At 53.9% G+C, this 22761-nt stretch overlaps 1 protein-coding gene across 5 annotated transcripts in view; it reads right to left on the bottom strand.

Moving 5' to 3' along the window:
* Positions 1-3441: 3441 nt before the first annotated feature.
* LOC119105780 (voltage-dependent L-type calcium channel subunit beta-2) overlaps positions 3442-22761 on the bottom strand; it is a gene marked incomplete at its 3' end in the record, with an annotated part of 36565 nt that continues 17245 nt past the window's right edge. For 2 of the 5 annotated variants that reach the window (XM_037229292.1, XM_037229289.1), the window contains 7 exon segments: positions 3442-3540; positions 4368-4533; positions 4892-5028; positions 6140-6276; positions 6847-7027; positions 7668-7787; positions 12780-12896. In XM_037229292.1, coding sequence (XP_037085187.1) covers positions 3442-3540; positions 4368-4533; positions 4892-5028; positions 6140-6276; positions 6847-7027; positions 7668-7787; positions 12780-12896 — 957 coding nt within the window. 5 annotated transcript variants of the gene reach the window in all.

Here is a 22761-nt window from a genome sequence, read left to right as displayed (position 1 = left end):
CCCCCCTGGTGCCTGTATGCTGCGTGGCCATGCCTGGTTCGGAGCGGCTGGCGGCCGGTGAGCGCGGGTCTGCACTGAAGGCCGTCCTCGTGTGTCCACAGGAGAACCCGGCCCCATACGATGTTGTGCCTTCTATGCGACCGCTCGTGCTCGTGGGGCCCAGTTTGAAAGGATATGAGGTCACCGATATGATGCAGAAAGCCGTCTTCGATTTCCTTAAAAACAAATTTGAGGGGAGGTGAGTAGTTTGTGTGAAGCCCAACAACGTTATATTCGCTAGTTTCGTGTTTGTTTTGTGCCCTTGATTTTATCAGACAACATTTTGATGCTCGTCATTTTCTTGTTTCAACGAGCGCACATGCTATTGCGCATTACCTTACTCGCTCATGTTTGCCACCTGGCGGTAAGCACTGAAACTCCTAAGCAGTTATATATGTATATATATATATATATATATATATATATATATATATATATATATATATATATATACATAATGCCGAATATATATATATATATATATATATATATATATATATATCACCAATAGTAGCGCCGTGACTCACGACACGCCCTGGGCCCCAGGATAATCATCACCCGCGTCACTGCCGACATATCTATGGCCAAGCGGAACTTGCTCAACAACCCGTCAAAGCGTGCGATCCTAGAGCGCACCAGTCCGCGCTCGGCCTGCGTCAGTGAGGTGCTCGCCGAGATCGAGAGGATATTCGAGTACGCTCGAACGCTGCAGGTAAGGGTGGCAGGCCGCCGCAGCAGGGGCGTCACCAGGGTTTGGCGTCAGGGGGCCGCCGATTAGCGCGGGTGAGAGAAGCGGCGGGGCAGGGGACAGTCGACGCTCTGCGGGTAAAACCGCTTATTTCGGTGCCAAAGTTTTGGGGTGTTGGGTCAGCGGGTTCCTGATCCGTGTGTTCACTGCCCGCACCCCCCCCCCCCTCCATAGACTGGGGACGCCCCTTTTGTCCTACATTGCAATCTACCTAAGCCGGTGAAGGGAGACCAGTTGGCGGGACCGAGACTGATGGCCAATGCCATTGGCACCCAAAGTCCGCCAACTGCAACAAAAAGCCGCTGTGAGTGCGAAGCGCTGCTGTAATTACGTCCTTCAAAGGGGAGTCGGAGGACACTGAAAGTCATTCGGTCTCATCAATCAATCGGCCGTCTTTTTTGCCAAATCCGTGATGTGCCTGCAGAGATGAGCACGGCACGAATTGTGCCGAGTATGCTTATCTGGGCTGTTTTTTAACGTGGTGTGCGGAATCGGCGAACGCCGGCTCGTTTCTTCGGGATAGGATGTTGTTATGGGCGCTGCGTGACCTACAGCAGTCGATGCGCCCCAAAACCGCAAATCATCATCACCATCATCGGATAGGATGTTCTCCGCGGGCTTGCTTGGTGGGGGGCCGAACTCAAAACATGCTTAAAAAAAAACAGAACGCCCGAAACATTTTGCACATCAATCATGAAACGAAACTGACGGCTGTCACGTACGTAGGATGTGAGTGGGGGCCGTGAGCATTCTGTGACGTTCAGTCGTGTTTGCGTAAGGTTCACAAGTACTTTGTTGACCCTGTGTTTCAGCTTTGGTTCTTGATTGTGATAACTAAGTCAACTCATTCCGTACCTGCAGCATAGCGAAAACTTCACTAGCTCCATACTGGGCTACATTCAAATATCCTCAGCAAAGGTGGAGTGGTGAGCTCATGTCCTTATAAAGTTTCCCGGTGATTTCACATCCACCATCACTGAAATGTAAATGCTTAATATTTTTGCTCACGCATTTCGGAGACACCCACCAGGGAAACCAACCTACTAACCTCATTTAAGACAAAAAAAAAGACCAAGGACTGTCCAAACCGTTCATTAAGACTAAGACCGCTCTCGCTGATCATTAAGACTAAGACCCGTTTAGTCTAAGCGAGGAAATTCTGAGCGAAAACACGCGTCTTGCACGAGGTCGAGCTGTTTTACGAACCGTCCAATCAGGCGGGGCTGGCCGTTAATAAACATCACGGCAGGTTGCCGTTATTTCTGTGAACGGACCAAGCCCATGGTACATGATGGGCTGTAAACAAGCCAGCCGGAATGTGGCAGCAATGTTTGCCAGAACGCCACGGCATCGCGCTTGTCCGCTGCTGATGGAGGCGCTGACGGATGACGCTGTAGGTGCTGTCCACCGTTGCGCCACCTGCTGACTGGGCCCGGATCAGATGCAACCTGATCTCATCAAATAACATTTAGCACGACACAACCTATCTGACCTGGTCAGGTCAAGTCTGGTCTGATCTGATGGAATCCGACATAACGTTGCCAGATCTGAAGTGACATAAATTGAATTTCCCTGACCTAACCTGAACTGGCCTGGACTGACATGAACCAACCTTTAACCTGACTTTAGGTTATTTGACCAACGAACTTGATCTTACTTGATCTGCTGTTTTCGAACCTGACCTGTCTTGATCTTGTCGGTCCTGCCTTGACCCAACATGACCTGACCTGACCTGACCTTGCCTTGCCAGGTGCTGCAGCGACTGATTAATCTCGCGCGGCAATTCCCATCACTGGTGACTGCCCGAGATTTAATCAGTCGCTGCAGCACCTGGCAAGGCAAGGTCAGGTCAGGTCAGGTCAGGTTGGGTCAAGGCAGGACCGACAAGATCAAGACAGGTCAGGTTCGAAAACAGCAGATCAAGTAAGATCAAGTTCGTTGGTCAAATAACCTAAAGTCAGGTTAAAGGTTGGTTCATGTCAGTCCAGGCCAGTTCAGGTTAGGTCAGGGAAATTCAATTTATGTCACTTCAGATCTGGCAACGTTATGTCGGATTCCATCAGATCAGACCAGACTTGACCTGACCAGGTCAGATAGGTTGTGTCGTGCTAAATGTTATTTGATGAGATCAGGTTGCATCTGATCCGGCCAAGTCAGCAGGTGGCGCAACGGTGGACAGCACCTACAGCGTCATCGTCAGCGCCTCCATCAGCAGCGGACAAGCGCGATGCCGTGGCGTCTGGCAAAACATTGCTGCCACATTCCGGCTGGCTTGTTTACAGCCCATCATGTACCATGGGCTTGGTCCGTTCACAGAAATAACGGCAACCTGCCGTGATGTTTATTAACGGCCAGCCCCGCCTGATTGGACGGTTCGTAAAACAGCTCGACCTCGTGCAAGACGCGTGTTTTCGCTCAGAATTTCCTCGCTTAGACTAAACGGTCTTAGTCTTAATGATCAGCGAGAGCGGTCTTAGTCTTAATGAACGGTTTGGACAGTCTTGGTCTTTTTTTTTTGTCTTAAATGAGGTTAGTAGGTTGGTTTCCCTGGTGGGTGTCTCCGAATGCGTGAGCAAAAATATTAAGCATTTACATTTCAGTGATGTTGGATGGTGAAAATCACCGGGAAACTTTATAGACATGAGCTCACTCACCTTTGGCGAGGATATTTTGATGTAGCACAGTATGGGAGCTAGTGAAGTTTTCGCTAGCTGCGACGGATGGTTGATAGTATCACAATCAAGAACCACAAGCTGAAACACAGGGTCAACAAAGACTTGTGAACCTACGCAACACGACTGAAAGTCACAGATGCTCACGGCCCACTCACATCCTACGTACGTGACAGCCGTCAGTTTCGTTTCATGATTGAGTGCACAAATGTTTCGGGGTTTTGAAGCATGCTTTGATTCGGGCCCACCAAGCAAGCCGCGGAGAACATCCTATCCGATGATGGTGATGATGATTTGCGGTTTTGGGGCGCATCGACTGCTGTAGGTCACGCAGCGCCCATAACAACATCCTATCCGAAGAAACGAGCCGGCGTTCGCCGATTCCGCACACCACGTCGTAAAACAGCCAGATAAGCATACTCGGCACAATTCGTGCCGTGCTCATCTCTGCAGGCACATCACGGATTTGGCAATAAAAGACGGCCGATTGATTGATGACCGAATGACTTTCAGTGTCCTCCGACTCCCCTTTGAAGGACGTAATTACAGCAGCGCTTCGCACTCACAGCGGCTTTTTGTTGCAGTTGGCGGACTTCGGGTGCCAATGGCATTGGCCATCAGTCTCGGTCCCGCCAACTGGTCTCCCTTCACCGGCTTAGGTAGATTGCAATGTAGGACAAAAGGGGCGTCCCCAGTCTATGGAGGGGGGGGGGGGGGTGCGGGCAGTGAACACACGGATCAGTCAGCCGCTGACCCAACACCCCAAAAGCTTGGCACCGAAATAAGCGGTTTTACCCGCAGAGCGTCGACTGTCCCCTGCCCCGCCGCTTCTCTCACCCGCGCTAATCGGCGGCCCCCTGACGCCAAACCCTGGTGACGCCCCTGCTGCGGCGGCCTGCCACCCTTACCTGCAGCGTTCGAGCGTACTCGAATATCCTCTCGATCTCGGCGAGCACCTCACTGACGCAGGCCGAGCGCGGACTGGTGCGCTCTAGGATCGCACGCTTTGACGGGTTGTTGAGCAAGTTCCGCTTGGCCATAGATATGTCGGCAGTGACGCGGGTGATGATTATCCTGGGGCCCAGGGCGTGTCGTGAGTCACGGCGCTACTATTGGTGATATATATATATATATATATATATATATATATATATATATTCGGCATTATGTATATATATATACATACATATATATATATATATATATATATATATATATATATATATATATATACATATATTAACTGCTTAGGAGTTTCAGTGCTTACCGCCAGGTGGCAAACACGAGCGAGTAAGGTAATGCGCAATAGCATGTGCGCTCGTTGAAACAAGAAAATGACGAGCATCAAAATGTTGTCTGATAAAATCAAGGGCACAAAACAAACACGAAACTAGCGAATATAACGTTGTTGGGCTTCACACAAACTACTCACCTCCCCTCAAATTTGTTTTTAAGGAAATCGAAGACGGCTTTCTGCATCATATCGGTGACCTCATATCCTTTCAAACTGGGCCCCACGAGCACGAGCGGTCGCATAGAAGGCACAACATCGTATGGGGCCGGGTTCTCCTGTGGACACACGAGGACGGCCTTCAGTGCAGACCCGCGCTCACCGGCCGCCAGCCGCTCCGAACCAGGCATGGCCACGCAGCATACAGGCACCAGGGGGGCGGCACACGGCCTGTTGTGTTCGTCCCAGGTCAACCACGCTTTGGCAAAGTAGGTGATCATATGCTGAGATGGATGAGTACAGTATGTGCACAGCACATTTTTACTGTCGTACGCTGCATGCTATATGCAGCATACAGCAGTTGTTTTAACACAAATGTCAGATTGCATGAGTTCTGAGTTGACGTGAGTTTTGAATTTGAGCTGCACGTCCCATGCTAATGAACTTTTTCACCACTGAGGCGATTTACTCCATATGTTTCCAGTTTGAGCTGGTAACGAACGCATGGTACCAGTGATGCCAAAGTTTCCTCTCATGCGCCAACAAAAAAACATTTATACCGATACAGATGCATGCAGCATTACAATACAGAACACGGTCTCGGCGACCAGCTCGTTCCGCGGGTGCCATTAAAAACATGAAGTGGCACTTTCGGGTAAACAATCCGGCCTACCACGATGGCATTGCTATGGCTTCAGGGACCAAACGTGCGCTCGATACGATCGCTGCGGTAGCAGGGGCTGAGCAATACCAGACAGTCGTCCCACTAAATAAACAGATCAAGGCCAGTGATACCGTGTCATACACAGCCAGCACAAGTCTACACACGTAAAACATCCATATGTAAACTGATGTGCCTCAGTCGATAGGCTCAAGGGAAATCAACGACCAGACGGTTTACTTCTGGAGCCTGACAGGAAACGGGCAGCAAACTTTAAGATTTCTTTCGTCAAACATGGTTGCATCAGTTTTCGATTTAAGACGGTCATATTTCAAAAAGGCGACCTGCGTCTGTGCAGACAGATCTGCCGGCTTTTGATATTAACTAACGGTGCCGAACACCGCTGCAACGGCATCGTTGAGTGTTTGTCCAAGAGTCGCGCTTTTCGGTATTCCATGCATAATTGCCGTTGCAATCGATAAAAACCTGTCACATATTTGGTCATCATTCCAAGAATCGACGGAAGCACATGACTTACTTTCAAAGAAAAATAATAGAACGACACATACTTCACTCGCCTGTTTCTTGAAAAACGGTTTTCGCTTTTCTCTGGCCGGCGGGGTGGTGAGATTGGGTTTGCCCTTTCCTGCCGAGTCGGAATCTTCGCCAACGGCCGGCTCCATGCCGTTCTGGTCTACATCCAGACCTGCCGCGACAGTGGCGCCGATGTCAGGCGGCGGCGCGGCTGGTAACAACGCCACGCTCGTCGCACGCGGTGTGGTCCGAAGGGCATGGCCGCTGTCTGCGGCGTGGGTATTTCGCGCTGAATCTAATTGCGTTTCCCCTTCTGATCATTTTCCTTACTTTCACTAACAACTGCTGGAACGTCAGTGAGGCTCACCTGAAGCCAAAATATCTGTCTTCCCCAACATTCGAGACAGTGTCCCTTGACCCGTGACGTCAACATGTCTGACACCTGCAACCTACAAACTAAGTTGCTGTCTTGCATTCTTAGTGCCGCCCCGCCGGCTGTTGACTAGCCAATACCCACTCGGAGTTGCAGAGAAAAGGGCGAGTGTTCAATGCCTACATTCGATGAGCCCATATGTCTTCCCTGATAGCAAACCAGAGCACGGCAACCGTGTTTACTTACACCACGCCACACGTACGGCCCCCAGTGTGCCCAAGAGCGTTTAACAAGTGTCCAACATCGACATGAAGGCGTTACCGCTCGTAACCCTGCTCGACGTCAGCTCCCATGCCGTCCAGTCCTTACTGTTTGACAACACGTCGTTGAGACCGCCCATGTTGCCGGCCGCGGGCGGCTTGACGTGGAGGCGAGGGTTGCCCGCCTGCTGCATCCGCAGCGTCTCCAGCTTGGCCGGCGAGGGGATGAAGCCCACCTCGGCGCCCTCCCTGACCAGCCGGCCGATCCACCAGTTGTTGTCGTACTTCTCCTGAGGGGAGGAGCGGTGGGTTGTCGGCTTAGTTCATGCCAGGGGCCGTAGCACAATCAACGAGACGCTACAGTGATCCTGAGAGGAGGCGCATGTATCAGTCGCTGTCCTTGTCTTGTTGGGAAGAGGGTAATGGGTAGTGATCAGTTGCGAAAGCCTTGAGAGAGGGGGTACGGTGGTCAGCTGTTCGTAAGCTGTCTTACGGGAACGGACAGTGGCGAAATGTCACACTTAGCCTTAAAGGAATGGACAGCGTCAGCAGTCAGCTGTCATGCTTGTCTCCAAGGAAAAGTTAAATGTGATATGCTGAGCTCGCTCTGAGGGATGCACAATGACGGTGATTGCTCGTTTTCATCGCCTTGAAGGAGAGAGAGGCGTTCAGTTGTATTTGCTACGACGTGTTAGGCGTGCTCAGTTGTTGTACATGCTTCTCAAACGAAGCCACCATAATCACCTACTGCAGCTGTCCCGGGGAAGGGGCAGTGCCCACCCGCTCTATTGCGCTTGCAATTTCATGACTAGTTTGCACGTCAACGGTACCCAGTGTAACACCAACCCCATCAACCCATAAACCAAAGCACCAAAATGCAACTGACGATCAGCGAAGGAAACCAGGCAGCTGGAGAGGTATACAACGCACCTTGATGTGGAGGAAGTCCTTGACGTCGAAGGAGATGGCCGACCCGTGGACGGGAGAGTCATCGTCCAGACCGCCATCGTACGCGACATTCGTCCTCACGGCGAACGCTACCGGCTTTGTCTGCGGCCCGAGGAGTTCGTGTCAGATCCGTGATCACGTCATGACAGGCCTGGCGAAGTCACGAGCCAAAGTCACGAGCCGGAGTCACCAGCCAATGTCGCGAGCCAAAGTAGCGAGCCAAGTCACGAGCCAAAGGGCGGTGTCGGCAAACGATGACCGACGGAAAGGCAACATGCACGAAAGAATGACATGGACGCAATCATTTCTGCATGTTATGGCAGCTAGTTAGGGCTTTCAAATGTTTCAGCGAGCTTTCCAAAAAACAAAATAATTGAAGCCTTGAAGAAATAGAACAAAGCCTGATGCCTATTTACAAAAATCGCAATATAAGGAAGTGCATTAGTAGGCTTATATAATCTATTTTAAGGACTGGGCAGGGGAAGATGCGTGAAACATGTGAGGGATATTCATTAATAGCCACGGGTGGAATATTCCGACAGAGCCTGACAGCGGAAGCGAAAAGATAAAAGTTCAGTTCAAATTCTGCTAATGATATGGTCATATTATTACGTAGCGCTCTAAATTAAGCAACATATATTTCAGTTCCATCAGAGTTGGACCCCTGGGCTTGGAAATTTTTGCATGTCACACCGTCATACCAGTTCACTTTGGCATCTGACACTGCGTGACTATAATTGATCCACCGTCCCATTGTACCCGTTGTGTAATTTCCCTTAAGCGGAAGTAAAATAATGTCTCATTATTGGTTGCATTATTCCATTTTCAACTCTTTTACAGTCAGTGCAACACATCGGTACATACAATCACTTCTTAACATTACGTTACTTTTGCGAGGGGAGACAAAGAAATGACCTAATAGCGGAGTAGCTTAATTGTTCCTCGAGCAAGCAATGGACAAGTACATAATGTCATCTTCAGCGGTCCCACATGCCTCATGAACGGACATGGCACAGCATGACTGAACTACACTCAGCCGTCTACTTCTTTCTGACTGACGCTCTTTTTGTTTGTACCTTGACGCTGCTACCTCGAATCCTTGGACTGTGTGACGTAGTACAGCACGTGGACATTATAAACCAGCAACGCCATTAACTCAGAATACTCAGAATTAACTCAGAACATAAGTGGTGAAAGTTCGATGAAAAGAAACTTACGGATGGGTTCCATCCGAAAAAGAACGACTCCAAAGCCGAGAAGCGACGTACAAGCACTTGCGGACTTGCTTCGCTAAGCGAAGGGGCTCCTATGAATAATTTGTGTTTGCATTATTGTACATCATCATTCATTGTGCATCATTGTTGCATGTATTTATGTGATATGCTGGGTGGGATATGCCGACTACAAGGGGCGTAGGTGGGTCATGGAAAAAAAACTTCATCTATATGCCAGCTTTACATGCGGCATCATGGGTTGAATCGCTCACAACCTTGCCGAGAAAGGGTGAGTGACAACCCACCCCTCTCTGCCCTCTTTCAATGAGTTCGCGTGCATCTTTGCATGTGTTTGCTTGCTGCAAGGCGCTGTTCCAAATGCCAGAGGGACCTCATTTTATCTGTTTCAGGAAGTAGCCGTAAATCCATAGAGATGACATTAATTCGAAGCAAACATAAACGTTGCCTTAGCTCTCACTGATTTCACACCACCTAGTCGTGCGTGAAAGCTGATCAGGCACACCAAAGCAGTAAAAATAAATGATTCTGAAACATCATTTGAGACATTATTTTGTAATGGGCTTACGCTCTGCTTACTAAGACAAAATAAGCTATTGCCCAGCTTCCAAATTCTGCTCTCCAGATTTCCACTGTAGTTGGAGCGTTGTTGCACAATTCAACAGTTCAAGAAAACCCCACTTGCTGCCACTGCAAATGCGAGATCTAAATAAGTTTTCCACCGTAGCTTTTCAATGCTACTGCAATGCTTCTGTGTTGTCGGACTCCTTATTGAGTACAAAACACAGTACGCGAAGGCCCGCTGGGAGTAATATTTTAACGTAGCAGTGAGCTTCGCTGAAAAATTACCGCATTTCTTGGATTATCTTACCATGCCCGATGCAAACCATTCTTCCTTCGATACGCGTGGTTTCTCTGACATTTCTCTGAATAAGGAGTTCGGATGATGATAGTGGTTTCGGGTTTGATCGACACTCAGCTAACCTTTCTCGCCGCAGTGGATATATGAATGAGTGACGGCTGCCGGGCGCCTGCAATACACAGCGTGCGCAGGTTTCGTCTTTTATTTGAACTTCCCGCCGGCGGCGACTGAGCGATTGACTGGTGGCATTTTGACGACGTGAAAATGTGACATTGTATCCCAATAGGTAAAGTTAATGTATTCACGGGACAGGGGACATTGTGACCAACAAACAGGTGGTAAGTATGAACACTGAATCTGTGCATGCGGCGAGGTCAATTTTGCCACAATGCTGGCTAAAGTTTCCCAGCCAGAGTTGTTTTGCCCAATAGAACGGCGTGTTGTGCCTGGCGCCGTTTTTTGCCCAACAGCGTGTTGCATCCGGTGCCGTTTTTTCTTCGTTTTTTAAATATTAACATTCACGGCCTACTCGACGATTATTGGAGCACCCGTACGTCGCACAAACTCACGCTGGTCATTTTAACTGCAGACGGTACGTTGGCCCATGCTCTGTCATTATATTTGCGACATTACCCACTGGCTACCGAGCTATAGGATAAAACGGGAAAAAACCATACGATCCGAGTAAGTCCGTTTTGGCCGTCTTTAAGCACATTCGAACGATGGCGGGACTAGAAAATAGGTGTGGTTCTAAAAATTGTGATTTAAAAAAGGCGTTTATGACCTATTTCCATACAGATGGCCACGCAATTATTTGAGCCGACGAGTGATGTCGCAGAATAAGAGGATCGGGACATTTTACGTTTTTTACAAGCGCCATCATAGGCGGTACGTTAAATTTCCCCAAATGTTGGCAGCCTGGAGACCAGATTTTCTCATCAGAGCACGCACTTTTTTCATGAAGTGCTACATTTAGCTTGGTGCTTTTATTGAGCTGGAAAATATCGCCTCTCACGGCCCCCGCATCTTACTGAGCCATGGAAAGCCACACCGGCCCAGAAGGTCAGCGCTTAAACAAGGACAAACATGGAACTTAGAAATAAACTATTTGCGCGCTTTGAGGAAGGTAGTGTATGGTTTTCAACTATCCTTTCTTTTGTGCACAGTACCAGAAACACACCAAAGCATCCAGCCATCACGACCTCACCAACGTGCGAAGATCAAACTTTGAGAAAGTTCCGCGTCCGTGCGTTATCATCCGACGGCATGCGCGCTGATGGCGCTGGCAGTGGCCCACGGCCGCTCTATCGACCCCGGCCGGGCGCCGGCACGCAGCCCATGTGGCCGGTCCATCTGGCAGGCTGCCGGTTCCCGTCACAGCCGCCGGCCGATGTCTTCGCCGTCAAGACGCTGTATCGGTTTCGGCACGCAGAGCGACCGCTCACGCACCGACAGCAGCGAGCTTCCGCCGCCGGCCGCCAGGGTGCGAGGGTCGGCGGAGCAGAGACGACCGGATCGTGGTGGCGAGCATTGGCACGCTGCCAATACGTGTATTTACTTCGAAGATGCTTACGTCTTTATCGCTAAGTGTCACACGTAAAGGTGCCATGAAACTTGATCATGGCACCTCCACGACCAAGCTCGACGGACATAAAGCAGTAGGCAATGTGGCAAAGTCGTGCCCGTTCGAAATCAAGTGGGACAAATCTGGTGATTTTTTTCCGGCGGGGGGGACCGCTTCACAATCAGGAGTTCTTTATCAACCCTATGCTCCCCGCTTACCAAGGCTCTGGCTGCGCCCCTGAGCTCAACTGGCGAATATGACCTTGTAGTCATTGCCATCATTTATTATTACCAATTTGCATTATTATTTGCACCAATTTGCTGGAGCAAAAGTGATTGCCAAAATGAGACAAGTTAATATTTAAGCTACGAGCAACGACATACAAGTTTCACGACTCCATCAGGCTAAAAATTGTGCGCAAATGCTTTTTTAACAAATTGTCTTGGCCTGCTGACCGACCGCACTCAGATTTGTTTCAACGCCCTGGCCTTTCAATGCCAGGGCATTGAAACAGCTCATTTACATTTAACAGCTGATCCCAGCCGTTACTGGCTGCCAGACCGGGAGCCCCGCCAGCGCAATCCGTCTGATAGAACAGCAATATTCATTACGGGGCTGTTTTTCGCCCCTGCGGACGGTCGAGCGTCCCGAACAGCTGGCGAACTCACGCAGCAATCACGGAACTCATGGCGGGTCAGCGAACTGTCAGAGTCGTGACACGCGCACACCCTCCCTTCCCGCGATGGCAGTGTGGGACATCAAGTGCAGGTCACTCGAAACGTCGGGTGTGACGCCTAGGTAACCCGAGGGCACCCTAGTTGGAAATTTCCGTCAGTTTTTCTCGGTAAGTTTGATGCAACCAATGCTGAAATTTAACCGTAACATTCATTTCCATAACTACGGTGAGCGGAGTGCAGTAAAACTACATCCTAGCCAGGACAGATAGCTGTTGACGGTACACCACGTCACAATGCAAAATTGCCACAAGCAAATTGTGTACCATGTCGTAACGCAACATGTCCAATTCTGAGAGTGAAACAGAGCGTCTGGCCGAGTTGAGGAAAAATCATCCTTGAACCGAGCACACCAGATCGTTGGTGCGCTGTGTATGCCTGGAAGCGTGGCAGGCGACATCGACGCGCATGGGGTCCCGCCTCCCCGCTTTTCGTGACTTCCGACGCTCCGTCTTCCAACGAGGGAGTGATGGGGCGTAGAGGAAGCATAACAAGGGAAGGAAGAAGAGGTTCTGGAGAGCGTTGCGGTACGGTGGGGTGTTGCTGCAAATTCTACTAGAATTTTAAAAACACAGTCAAATTCTGTAGCCGAATCCTGCTGACTTTCGGTCATGACGAAACAAGCCACGCATTTGTTTCGCGTTTCTAGCTCAATAAAGGGTTACACCCTACTCCCAAATGGGGGGGGGGGGGGGCACTCACCCTGGCCTTCTCAAGCTGTGCCAGCGCCTGCCGCTCCGTCTCCCGGCGCAGGTTCTCCCTCTCCTCGTCCAGCGAGAGGTCGGACGACGGGTGCGAGTAGTTGGAGTCAGCCGAGCCCTGCCAGGCAGACAGGTCCGGTTAGAGGCACCTCCAGCTATCCAGGGCATTTATTATTTCACTATCTCCTTTTACGCTCACTGACTTCCCTCCCGTTTATCCGCTCTCTCCTGCCGAACTACTTCTCTCTCTCCCCCCTCTCTCCTTCTCCCTTCACTCTATCTTTCCCAATCCCTCCTCCCCACGACACAGGATGGGTTTGGGGCTGTTCTCGCAGCCGGGCTGGCGCTGGGTTAACCTGGTGACAGACAGTGCCAGCGAAAAGCTGTTAAGCTCTCTGTCCCGCACAATCACGCACCGGCAGTGCCCTCACGGACACACAGGCTGCAAAGGTCAAACTGCAGAAACCAGCAACGGCGACATCGTTCGTAGTGCACGAACAACGACGCAGCAATACAGCCTCACTTCGACAGATGCTTTGGTGGAAACAAGGAGTGATGGCGGTGTAGCTGAGTTGGCAGCACCTATAGCGCGGTGGCCGAAGGTGGCTGCAATCACTGAACAAACACTGATGCTGGGGCAAAAACGGCAAATCGCTCCAATCGTCACACATGAACACGCGACAAGGACAGCAAGCTCTCCTGATTTTACTACAGCGCGCGGCGCGATCGGAAACAAAGTGTTTGTCTAAAATGTGCCGTCGGAGTGAATGGATTAGTCACCGTCTCGGCTGGCGAGAAGGACCAGGATCTGGCGCGGGCACCGCGTCCTGTGCCAAATGGCACCAGGACGGGCCGAAGCTCATGACAAAGGGTCTACTTTCTGTCCGCTCGACGGAGCCAACAACAATTCCCCGATCAAACGGCAGGCCAGACCCAGGCCACGGAACTGCCCTCGGCAGGCCAGACCCAGACCACGGAACTGCCCTCGGCAGGCCAGACCCAGACCCAGGCCACGGAACTGCCCTCGGCAGGCCAGACCCAGACCCAGACCACGGAACTGCCCTCGGCAGGCCAGACCCAGACCCAGACCACGGAACTGCCCTCGGCAGGCCAGACCCAGACCCAGGCCACGGAACTGCCCTCGGCAGGCCCAGAACCCAGGCCACGGAACTGCCCTCGGCAGGCCAGACCAACCAGACCACGGAACTGCCCTCGGCAGGCCAGACCCAGACCCAGACCACGGAACTGCCCTCGGCAGGCCAGACCCAGACCCAGGCCACGGAACTGCCCTCGCCGTGACACTCCAGCTCGGGCAAAGAACGCCGACAGCAAAGCGCCGCGCATCTGTGCATTCTTTAAAAACGCCGCATAAAGTTAACAACAAGGACCATAGTCAGGACGAGCCTTTATATAGCCTTTATAAACAATAAAAATCGTCTTCGCGACAAGTCTTGGAACTACGGCGGCACCGGTTAAAACACGGTCAGGATACGTTTAAATATGTATGTACCACACACACACACACACCACACACACACCCACACACACACACACACACACACACAAACACACACACACACACACACACACACACACACACACACACACACACACACACACACACACACACACACACACACACACACACATACACACACACACACACACACACACATATATATATATATATATATATATATATATATATATATATATATATATATGTAAACAAATAGCAAGCACCACAGCGAACTTGACTTGCGGGCTGGCGGTACCCGAGGTAGCAGTTCTGACAAGCACTGCCACTGTTACCATGACTGGTCGGTTCCCCTGGCCCTGGCACCGCGCCAGAACCAAGGGACCCGCCAAAATGCGTGCATCGCGCAAATACTCCTGCTAACTGGACATTGCAAAAGCGGTGTCGGCCGCGCCTCGCGATCCGTGGAATGTGTTTAAAGGCATGAGTGCGGCCTTTGCCCGGCGCTCAAAGCGCAATGGGTTGGCTCTGACGGGGGGCTTCCAGTGCACTGAGCACGTTAAGGTTGTTCGAGCGGCAATTGTTCTCGGCTGAAATGAACAGACCGAGTATTCATAGCACGCTCATTGTGCGCGCATGCGCGTGAAGAAAATCTGTATGCTGCAAATGCCAGTGCAAGGATGCAAATGTGAGTAGAAATGCGGTTTGACAAGAATGTTAACGTGCGGCAACGCGAAACAGCATGGTTCCCTTGGATTATGCATTCGTTCGATGTTCAGATTTTGCTCTAATGCTGTCAGGCGAAAGGTCTAAGACTGAAGCCTATCTCGAAGTTACATAAGTTTTCACGTCAGTCCAGTGGACCATACAGCACAGGCTGAATTTCTGGGACAAACTGCACGACCTGCGGATGTTCGTACTCAGTTTCTCAGATAAACGTATATACCAGGAAAATGAGACAGCTTTAATAAAAACAAAAGTCTCAAGAACATGCATGACCTACGGTTTCCAAGAAGCGAATTTCACCAAGACAGTGACTATATATCCGTCAGGTACGCAGAATAAAGAATCATGTTGACACGAGCAACTGGAGACTTTTCCAACAGCCAGTAAGCACCTGCTTGTAACTTTCTACTACGGCCAAGGCACCATGGGTCGAAGCCCATGGACATCCCCTAAGCATTCCATGCGCGCCGCCATTTCCAGCCGCTCTGGCGGCCTCAGTCATTGCACTGGCCCATGATGGTCCGCGTGCCAGCAAAGCAGCAGACAACAACAACGCTCGCAGAGCACTGACCAAACATGCGGGAGTCTTTCCCTTCCGGACACCGGCTGGAGAAACGACAGCTGACACCACCATTCGCTCAGGCTCGAAAACCCACACTGCACAGAGCTCACACCGCACGCCGATACTTCACCTTCACGTCCACTTGTTCCACTTCGGCCACGGCGGCAGCACGACGTCTCCTCATCCCCCCCCCCTTCGCCCATTGTCCGCCCACCTTCACCCACCAGTTTCGAGCAGTCCACGGACCGCACGCCGACCGGCAGCATCACCCACCTGAGCGAACAGCTTGTTGTAGCCGTGGTTGTACCCCATCATGGTCGGCGGCGGCGGCGGGGCGCATGACCGACGCTGGCGGTGCGCCACTCGCCACACCCCGCCGGCGCGCACTGCCGCCGCTGCCGCCGCCGCCGTCCCCGATCGATCCGGTGCCGCGTGTAATGTATCCACGACCCGGGCCGGCGCGGCGCCGGCGCCACGTTGCCAGCGCCCGCCTCCCCCCCCCCCCCCCCCCAGGTGTGGTGCGGAGTCACTCAGTCCCTGCTCGATCTATCGAGGGAGGACCGGGCTGGGCCCTCAGGTGTAGCGGAAACACCCACCGCCCTGCGCAGTCCAGAATTCGGCAGAATACCTGCGCCAGGTGTGGAGTGGGAGGAGGGGAAGTGGCAGCCGCCTCTCTCCAAGCTCGCGACATATTGGGGCATGGGTCGGACAGCACACTACAGAAAGGATGGGTAGTTTTGGATAGATGTTTTGGAGTGACGTATTTTCCTTGACTGCGTCTGTCTCATCTAGACGTGGCTCTTGCCTCGGTAAGCGAGGGAAATGTAAATCAGTGTCAAACACCGTCATTGACTGCTGGGCACTGGGCTTGGTCAAAAGTGGATGCTTTTTACCTTTCCCTCTTTCGAACTCAGCACCCAAAAACGTGATGTGTCTGCCCTCCTTGCTGCTGCTTCGCTCGTGGCGGAGTGACAGAGAAACGGAATGTTGCTCCTGCCTCCTCTCCGTAAGTCTTGTTTTGGAAATCGTGCCGGAAAGGCTTTATTTATGATAACTGAGAACTGCGCCAACTGGAGATCTTCACAACTGAAGGATGACTTGAAATAGCTTTGGTTGAAGCGCTAAAAAGCGTTGTGAGCGTGTAACAGCACAAATATGCATTGTCGTAAGCTGGAACTGTTTGGAACGATAATTTGGACATGTGACATATGAGATGCGATACTAAACACACACATGCGATACTAAACACGCGATAATACACATGCGATACAACCCATGCGATACTGTTATTGTTTAACAGATAAGTAGGCCCTGTCACGAGGCAAGGTACCATATTCTGCTATTTGTCAACCTGAGTGATCGTTTGTGTTGAGTAGCTGATGGCTTGTCAAATACGTTGAAATATGGTTCGCAACATATGCCAAAATATGCTACAGTGATGCAATGCACGGATATGCAATATTTCAGCGCACAGGCTTTCTGTAACGACGACATTTTTGGGTCTTGGAAACGCAATTAGTTACAGCCAACATTGCATGTCTCGGCGAGACTCGTGCGAAATGCACCGCAGCTCCCAACCTGAGTGATGCACAAGCACCACCCAGTCTGTTCCAAACGCGTCGCGGGTCCCACCACCACATACATCACTCCCGCGACACAACGCTCATCTCTGCATCCGGCGATTCCGGCCCTCGTCGACCTCCCCGGTCTTTGCATCCAGCGCGACACGAGAGAACCCCTCGGGCACGCACGGCCGTCGCTCGGGCACGCACGGCCGTCGCCCGGGCGCGCACGGCCGTCGCTCGGGCGCGCACGCCGTCGCTCGGGCACGCACGGCCGTCGCCCGGGTGCGCACGGCCGTCGCTCGGGCACGCACGCCGTCGCTCGGGCGCGCACGGCCGTCGCTCGGGCACGCACGGCCGTCGCTCGGGCGCGTCGCTCGAGCGCGCACGCCGTCGCTCGGGCACGCGCGGCCGTCGCTCGGGCGCGCACGGCCGTGGCTCGGGCGCGCACGCCGTCGCTCGGGCACGCACGGCCGTGGCTCGGGCGCGCACGGCCGTGGCTCGGGCGCGCACGGCAGTGGCTCGGGCGCGCACGGCCGTCGCTCGGGCAACGCGCGGCCGTCGCTCGGGCGCGCACGGCCGTCGCTCGGCGCGCGCCGTCGCGGCACGCACGGCCGTGGCTCGGGCACGCACGGCCGTGGCTCGGGCGCGCACGGCCGTCGCACGGGCGCGCACGGCCGTCGCTCGGGCACGCGCGGCCGTCGCTCGGGCGCGCACGGCCGTCGCTCGGGCGCGCACGCCGTCGCTCGGGCACGCACGGCCGTGGCTCGGGCGCGCACGGCGCCGCCACGCCGCCGGCCGCGGTGCTGGCCGTGCTCCAGACAAGCGCCGTGCCGCCGCCCGGCTCGCATTTCCGAAATTCCTGCATCGGAGGCGGCGCCGCCAGGGGACGCCGACCCGCCGACGGCCGGCCGGCCGGATGGCGTCGTCTGCGGGCGGCGCAGGGAGACGCGACGCCGCTGGTCGCACACCCCTGCCTGAAGCGCGCAGATTTTGGCCACGGGGAGCGCTCTGGCTTGTTCGGTTGATGTGAACAGTTGCGAAACAGACTGCTCAGTCTGCATTGCAGCGGGTGCATGGGTATATGTACAGGTTGGTAAATGGCCACTACGTTGATAAATGATTTATCGTTGGGAGACCTCGAAGTTAATGGACATATGTCTACAAAACAACAACAAACAAGACTCTAGCCCCTGAAGTGCTAGGCATGTGCCAGGTCACACCCCACACAACCGTTATGCTAGGACCTTCCTTCCGGAATTTTTGTCGGGGAGATTTCTTGCCCCTATTTTTCTCCCATGGGTTAAGATGTCCCTGCGTTCTGCTGTGCTACCACATGCAGCAGCTTCCCGCCTGCTTGATTCACGCATGCCCTTGAAACATACTGAAGGATTACATGATAGTTCGCTGGTCAATCAATGTCATCCATCGCGCAATGCATGGCTGCCACAGTCTTCCCTCATCTACTTCACATAAAATCATGTTTTTATAGTCATGGTCTCTCCGTAACTGATGCACACTGCTAGAATAAATGTTTTTTTCGAGCTGTCAAGCTTCCGGCCGATGCAGCTGGTTCGAGTCCCAGATCGACCATTATCCATCATCACTATGACCCCTCGAGGTCGTTGCTGACGGGGTGCTTTTGATCCCCGCCGGGAAGCCCCCCGCCCCCCTCCTCCGTCGCTGCTCCGCTCGGCTGACACACAAGTGACCGTGGCCAGGGGAATGTCACACCGCGGGCCGAGGGGGGGGGGGGGGGGCAGGGAATGCCAGCGACAGCAACAGGACGACAAAGGTCAGCCTCGGGCCGTCGGGACGAGCGCGCTCCGGGAGCGTCGCCAAGACACCGACGGCCGGCGCCGCCGCCGTCGCCGCCGCCGCCGCCGCCAGTCGCCTACCTTGCGGGCGCGCAGCAGACGGTGGTGGACGGAGCGGCGCATGACGCTGCTGTCCCGCCGCTCCGCGCTGAGCGGGCAGCGCGGCACACGAGTCCGCGGGCGTCACCACGCCGCCACGTACGACTGCGGCCGTTCTTGGCAGCGCCGGGCCAGCCGCTTCCTCCCTATTTTTAGCCGCGCGGCTTCGGCGGCCGGGCTGGAAGGCACGGCGCCCTGCGGCGATCCCGCCGTGGTGGATGGTGGACTCGTCAGCGGCGCGTGCCCGTGCGTGTGCGCGTGCGTATGCGTGTGCGCGCGTACGGGCCGGAGGCCAGGGGCCAGTGCGATGCGCGCGTTGGTGAGGTCCACCAGCAGGATCTCGATGGACATCATCCACGTCGTGGAATAAAACTAAAGACAAACCCGAGGCGACCCTGAATAACGCCATTCCACGCTACTGCGTCGACACGGGCGCGTGGCGAGACATGGCCAACGAAAGTCGGAGCGCGTGGAGCACGGTGGTGGGCCCGGGCGGCCAGGGCGGCGCGGGCCGGCTCCGACCAGCGGAGCGGCGCCGGGCAGCTGTGGAGTCGGCCGGCTAATGGGGTGCACGTGTGCCGCGCGCCGGCAGCGGCGTCGCGTCACGCGGACGTTCACCTGACCTTGTTTGACCTGGACACTGACGCGGCAGAGGTCACAAGTGGACGTCAGATGGGACAGAGGCCGGTGACAGGGACCAGCAAAGCGCGGGTAGCACGGAATATGACTAGGGCGTTCGATATAAAAACGGGCTTGGTTAACAACGTGCTGACTGGGACGCGCTCGCAGCCGGTCCGCTGTTCATATGAGTGTGCCAGAGCGTGATGAAAATCGCAGCCATGTTCGGTGCAGACCAGCACTAATAAGCACCACCGGCGCAGGTACACGTCAAGCGGAAAGACACTGCAGGAAAACGTTCGGGGAAGGTCGAAGGTGACCCAATAGCACCTCGAGCGCAGTCTGATCCAAATAGATGGGATTACGGCTTCCCTAAAAGCCCTTCACTTCTCAAACGACAGGCCCTGGTGACCCGCTGCACCTGCCGCGACAAGGCTGCTGCGTCCGCCGCTGCGACAAACGCAATTATATTGAGGCATATCAGAGCGCTCCCGCGCCGGGGAGACACGCATCCGAGGGCCACCAGCGCCGGAGAGAGGTGCGCGTCCGAGCGCCACCAGCGCCGGAGAGAGGCGCGCGGCCGAGCGCCACCAGCGTCGGAGAGAGGCACGCGGCGAGCGCCACCAGCGTCGGAGAGAGGCGCGCGGCCGAGCGCCACCAGCGCCGGAGAGAGGTGCGCGTCCGAGCGCCACCAGCGCCGGAGAGAGGCGCGTCCGAGCGCTACCAGCACCGGAGAGGGGCGCGCATCCGAGCGCCACCAGCGCCGGAGAGAGGCGCGCATCCGAGTGCCACCAGCGTCGGAGGGAGGCGCGCGGCCGAGCGCCACCAGCGTCGGAGGGAGGCGCGCGGCCGAGCGCCACCAGCGCCGGAGAGAGGCGCGTCCGAGCGCTACCAGCACCGGAGAGAGGCGCGCATCCGAGCGCCACCAGCGCCGGAGAGAGGCGCGTCCGAGCGCCACCAGCGTCGGAGGGAGGTGCGCGGCCGAGCGCCACCAGCGCCGGAGAGAGGTGCGCGTCCGAGCGCCACCAGCGCCGGAGAGAGGCACGCGGCGAGCGCCACCAGCGTCGGAGAGAGGCGCGCGGCGAGCGCGCGACAATACCGCCGCTCGGTCCAGTGAGCACCACTTGTCAAGGGCCTAATGACGCCGCCGTCTTCCTGTCTCCCAGGTCAGGAGTCGAGTTCCCGTGTATCGAACGCGGATGTTGGCCAGCCAGGCGGATGCACGCTCTCACGCTGTGCTGGCTATTGAGACGGCGATCGCTCACGCCTGAGCTGTCGCCTGAATCAAATGCCGATCAGTGTGGAAAGGGAAGGGTCAGGGCACGCGCCGGGGTGCGCCGGACGGCTGACTTTATCCGGCACAGGACGTCAGCGGAGGTCTTATGATGTCCAGGCTGTGGACGCTGCAAGAAACCACCGGCTGCCGCAATTAGATTCGGGTAATTTACCGTTGAGGATGAGGAATGCATATATAATCCAGTTGAGAGGTCTTGATGAGCTAGGACGTTTGTCATGGAGGTCGGGAAAATGTCTGTTTACGATTATTTCAACTGGACATAAATAATGCCAATTTGGTGTATATGTACTATATATATATATATATATATATATATATATATATATATATATATATATATACTATATATATATCATAATTTACTTCGTTGCATTTGTATCCTGGCTGCCGATTTCCTCCTGAAATTATTGCATTTTCTGGTTACAGGCCGGATCCCAGCAATATACTTTGCGGTTTGCTGGTCAAAAAGCAATGACCAGGTAAATTTAAACGACTTTAAGGACAAGGTCGATAGAGGTGACGGCCTGCACAATGTGACACGATCTCTACAGTAAAGTTCCAGAACGTACGGAATACTAGCATTACGTGAACAGAGTGAAAAAGTAGTACAGGTGAGCAAAGCCTTCAGTTTTCTGAAACATTATTTTTCACACAATATAAAGCCGTTACGCTAATCAAGGTGCGCGGTGGAATATATACAAAAGAAGTATTTTGAATCGACCACAGGAATGATGTAGATCGATTAAAGTCCGTTTGACTGCACTCGAATCCAGATCGCGCACGCCGCCTCGTCTGACGACAACGCGTGCTCTTGCATCAGCTGGTCACACGCTCGTACTGACGACCTGGTAGGTAAACAACAGGCACCCACATCGGTGCCAGCGAGGCAGAGAACGCTATTGTACGTCGCTGAATTAGACGTCAGCGAATCTTACGTCCAGGACTACGTCGCGCGCCGGCCGGAAACCGCCGACGGCCCGGCTGACTTCCCGGCTTAACATCAGCTAGGTCATTTCGGTATGTTTATTGGTGTCCAGTTTCGTAGATGAGTAATCCATTAAATGCTTGATATCAAACAAGCGATCAAAACTGACATGTCACATGCTAAGTTGATATTTGGTAGTCGCGGCCATGCGGCACCGTGCAATCGATCCAAGTGTTTTTCTTGCATCATGCAGACAAACTAATTTGGGACGTGATAGGACGGCAAATTCAAAGTTACCTGGGCGGCACTCACGTTCTGACTGCCACATTTAAACTCACGTCGTCAAGCCTGGCTACGCTGACTCTGAGACTCCTTCTTACTCCCTACCCCATCCCACATCCGCCCTACACTGGACCTCCTCTCTAATCTCCACCCTTCCTCACCCCGCCCCACACGGCGGGGCAGTCAGCATGCAAATGTACCACACGCCCGTGCCCTTCACCTGCAAACGCTACCGGCTTATGGAGCCCGACTGCCCGCCCATGCGTGAGGTTTATCTATCCGGCCATCCGCTGGCACACATGCTCTGTGAGCGGCTAGCACCCGGCGGGTGCAGGGAGGCGGTAACATACCCTGTGGTGTCCGCGCCGTCGGCCCGCGCCCGGCGGGTGGATCAGGTGCGAGCGGTGCACCGCCGCCGTCTGCATGGTCACCAGGTCACCAGGGGGTCACCAGGAGGTCACCAAGAGGTCACTAAAGTTCTCCAGGTGAGCGGAACACCAGAAGCCCACCGTAACAACGGTTCCTCAGGGGATCACGAGTTCAGCGAGGGTACCAAAGTTCACCACGTTACCAGCTCACGGCTATTAGAAGATCACCAGGAGGCCATCAGGCCAGCAT

This window comes from Pollicipes pollicipes, unplaced genomic scaffold (genome assembly GCF_011947565.3).
Source record: "Pollicipes pollicipes isolate AB1234 unplaced genomic scaffold, Ppol_2.1 Scaffold_6138;HRSCAF=7277_pilon_pilon_pilon, whole genome shotgun sequence".
NCBI lineage: Eukaryota > Metazoa > Arthropoda > Thecostraca > Pollicipedomorpha > Pollicipedidae > Pollicipes > Pollicipes pollicipes.
Note: the sequence above shows the minus strand (reverse complement) of the source record. Positions and strands in the feature narration are given on the sequence as shown.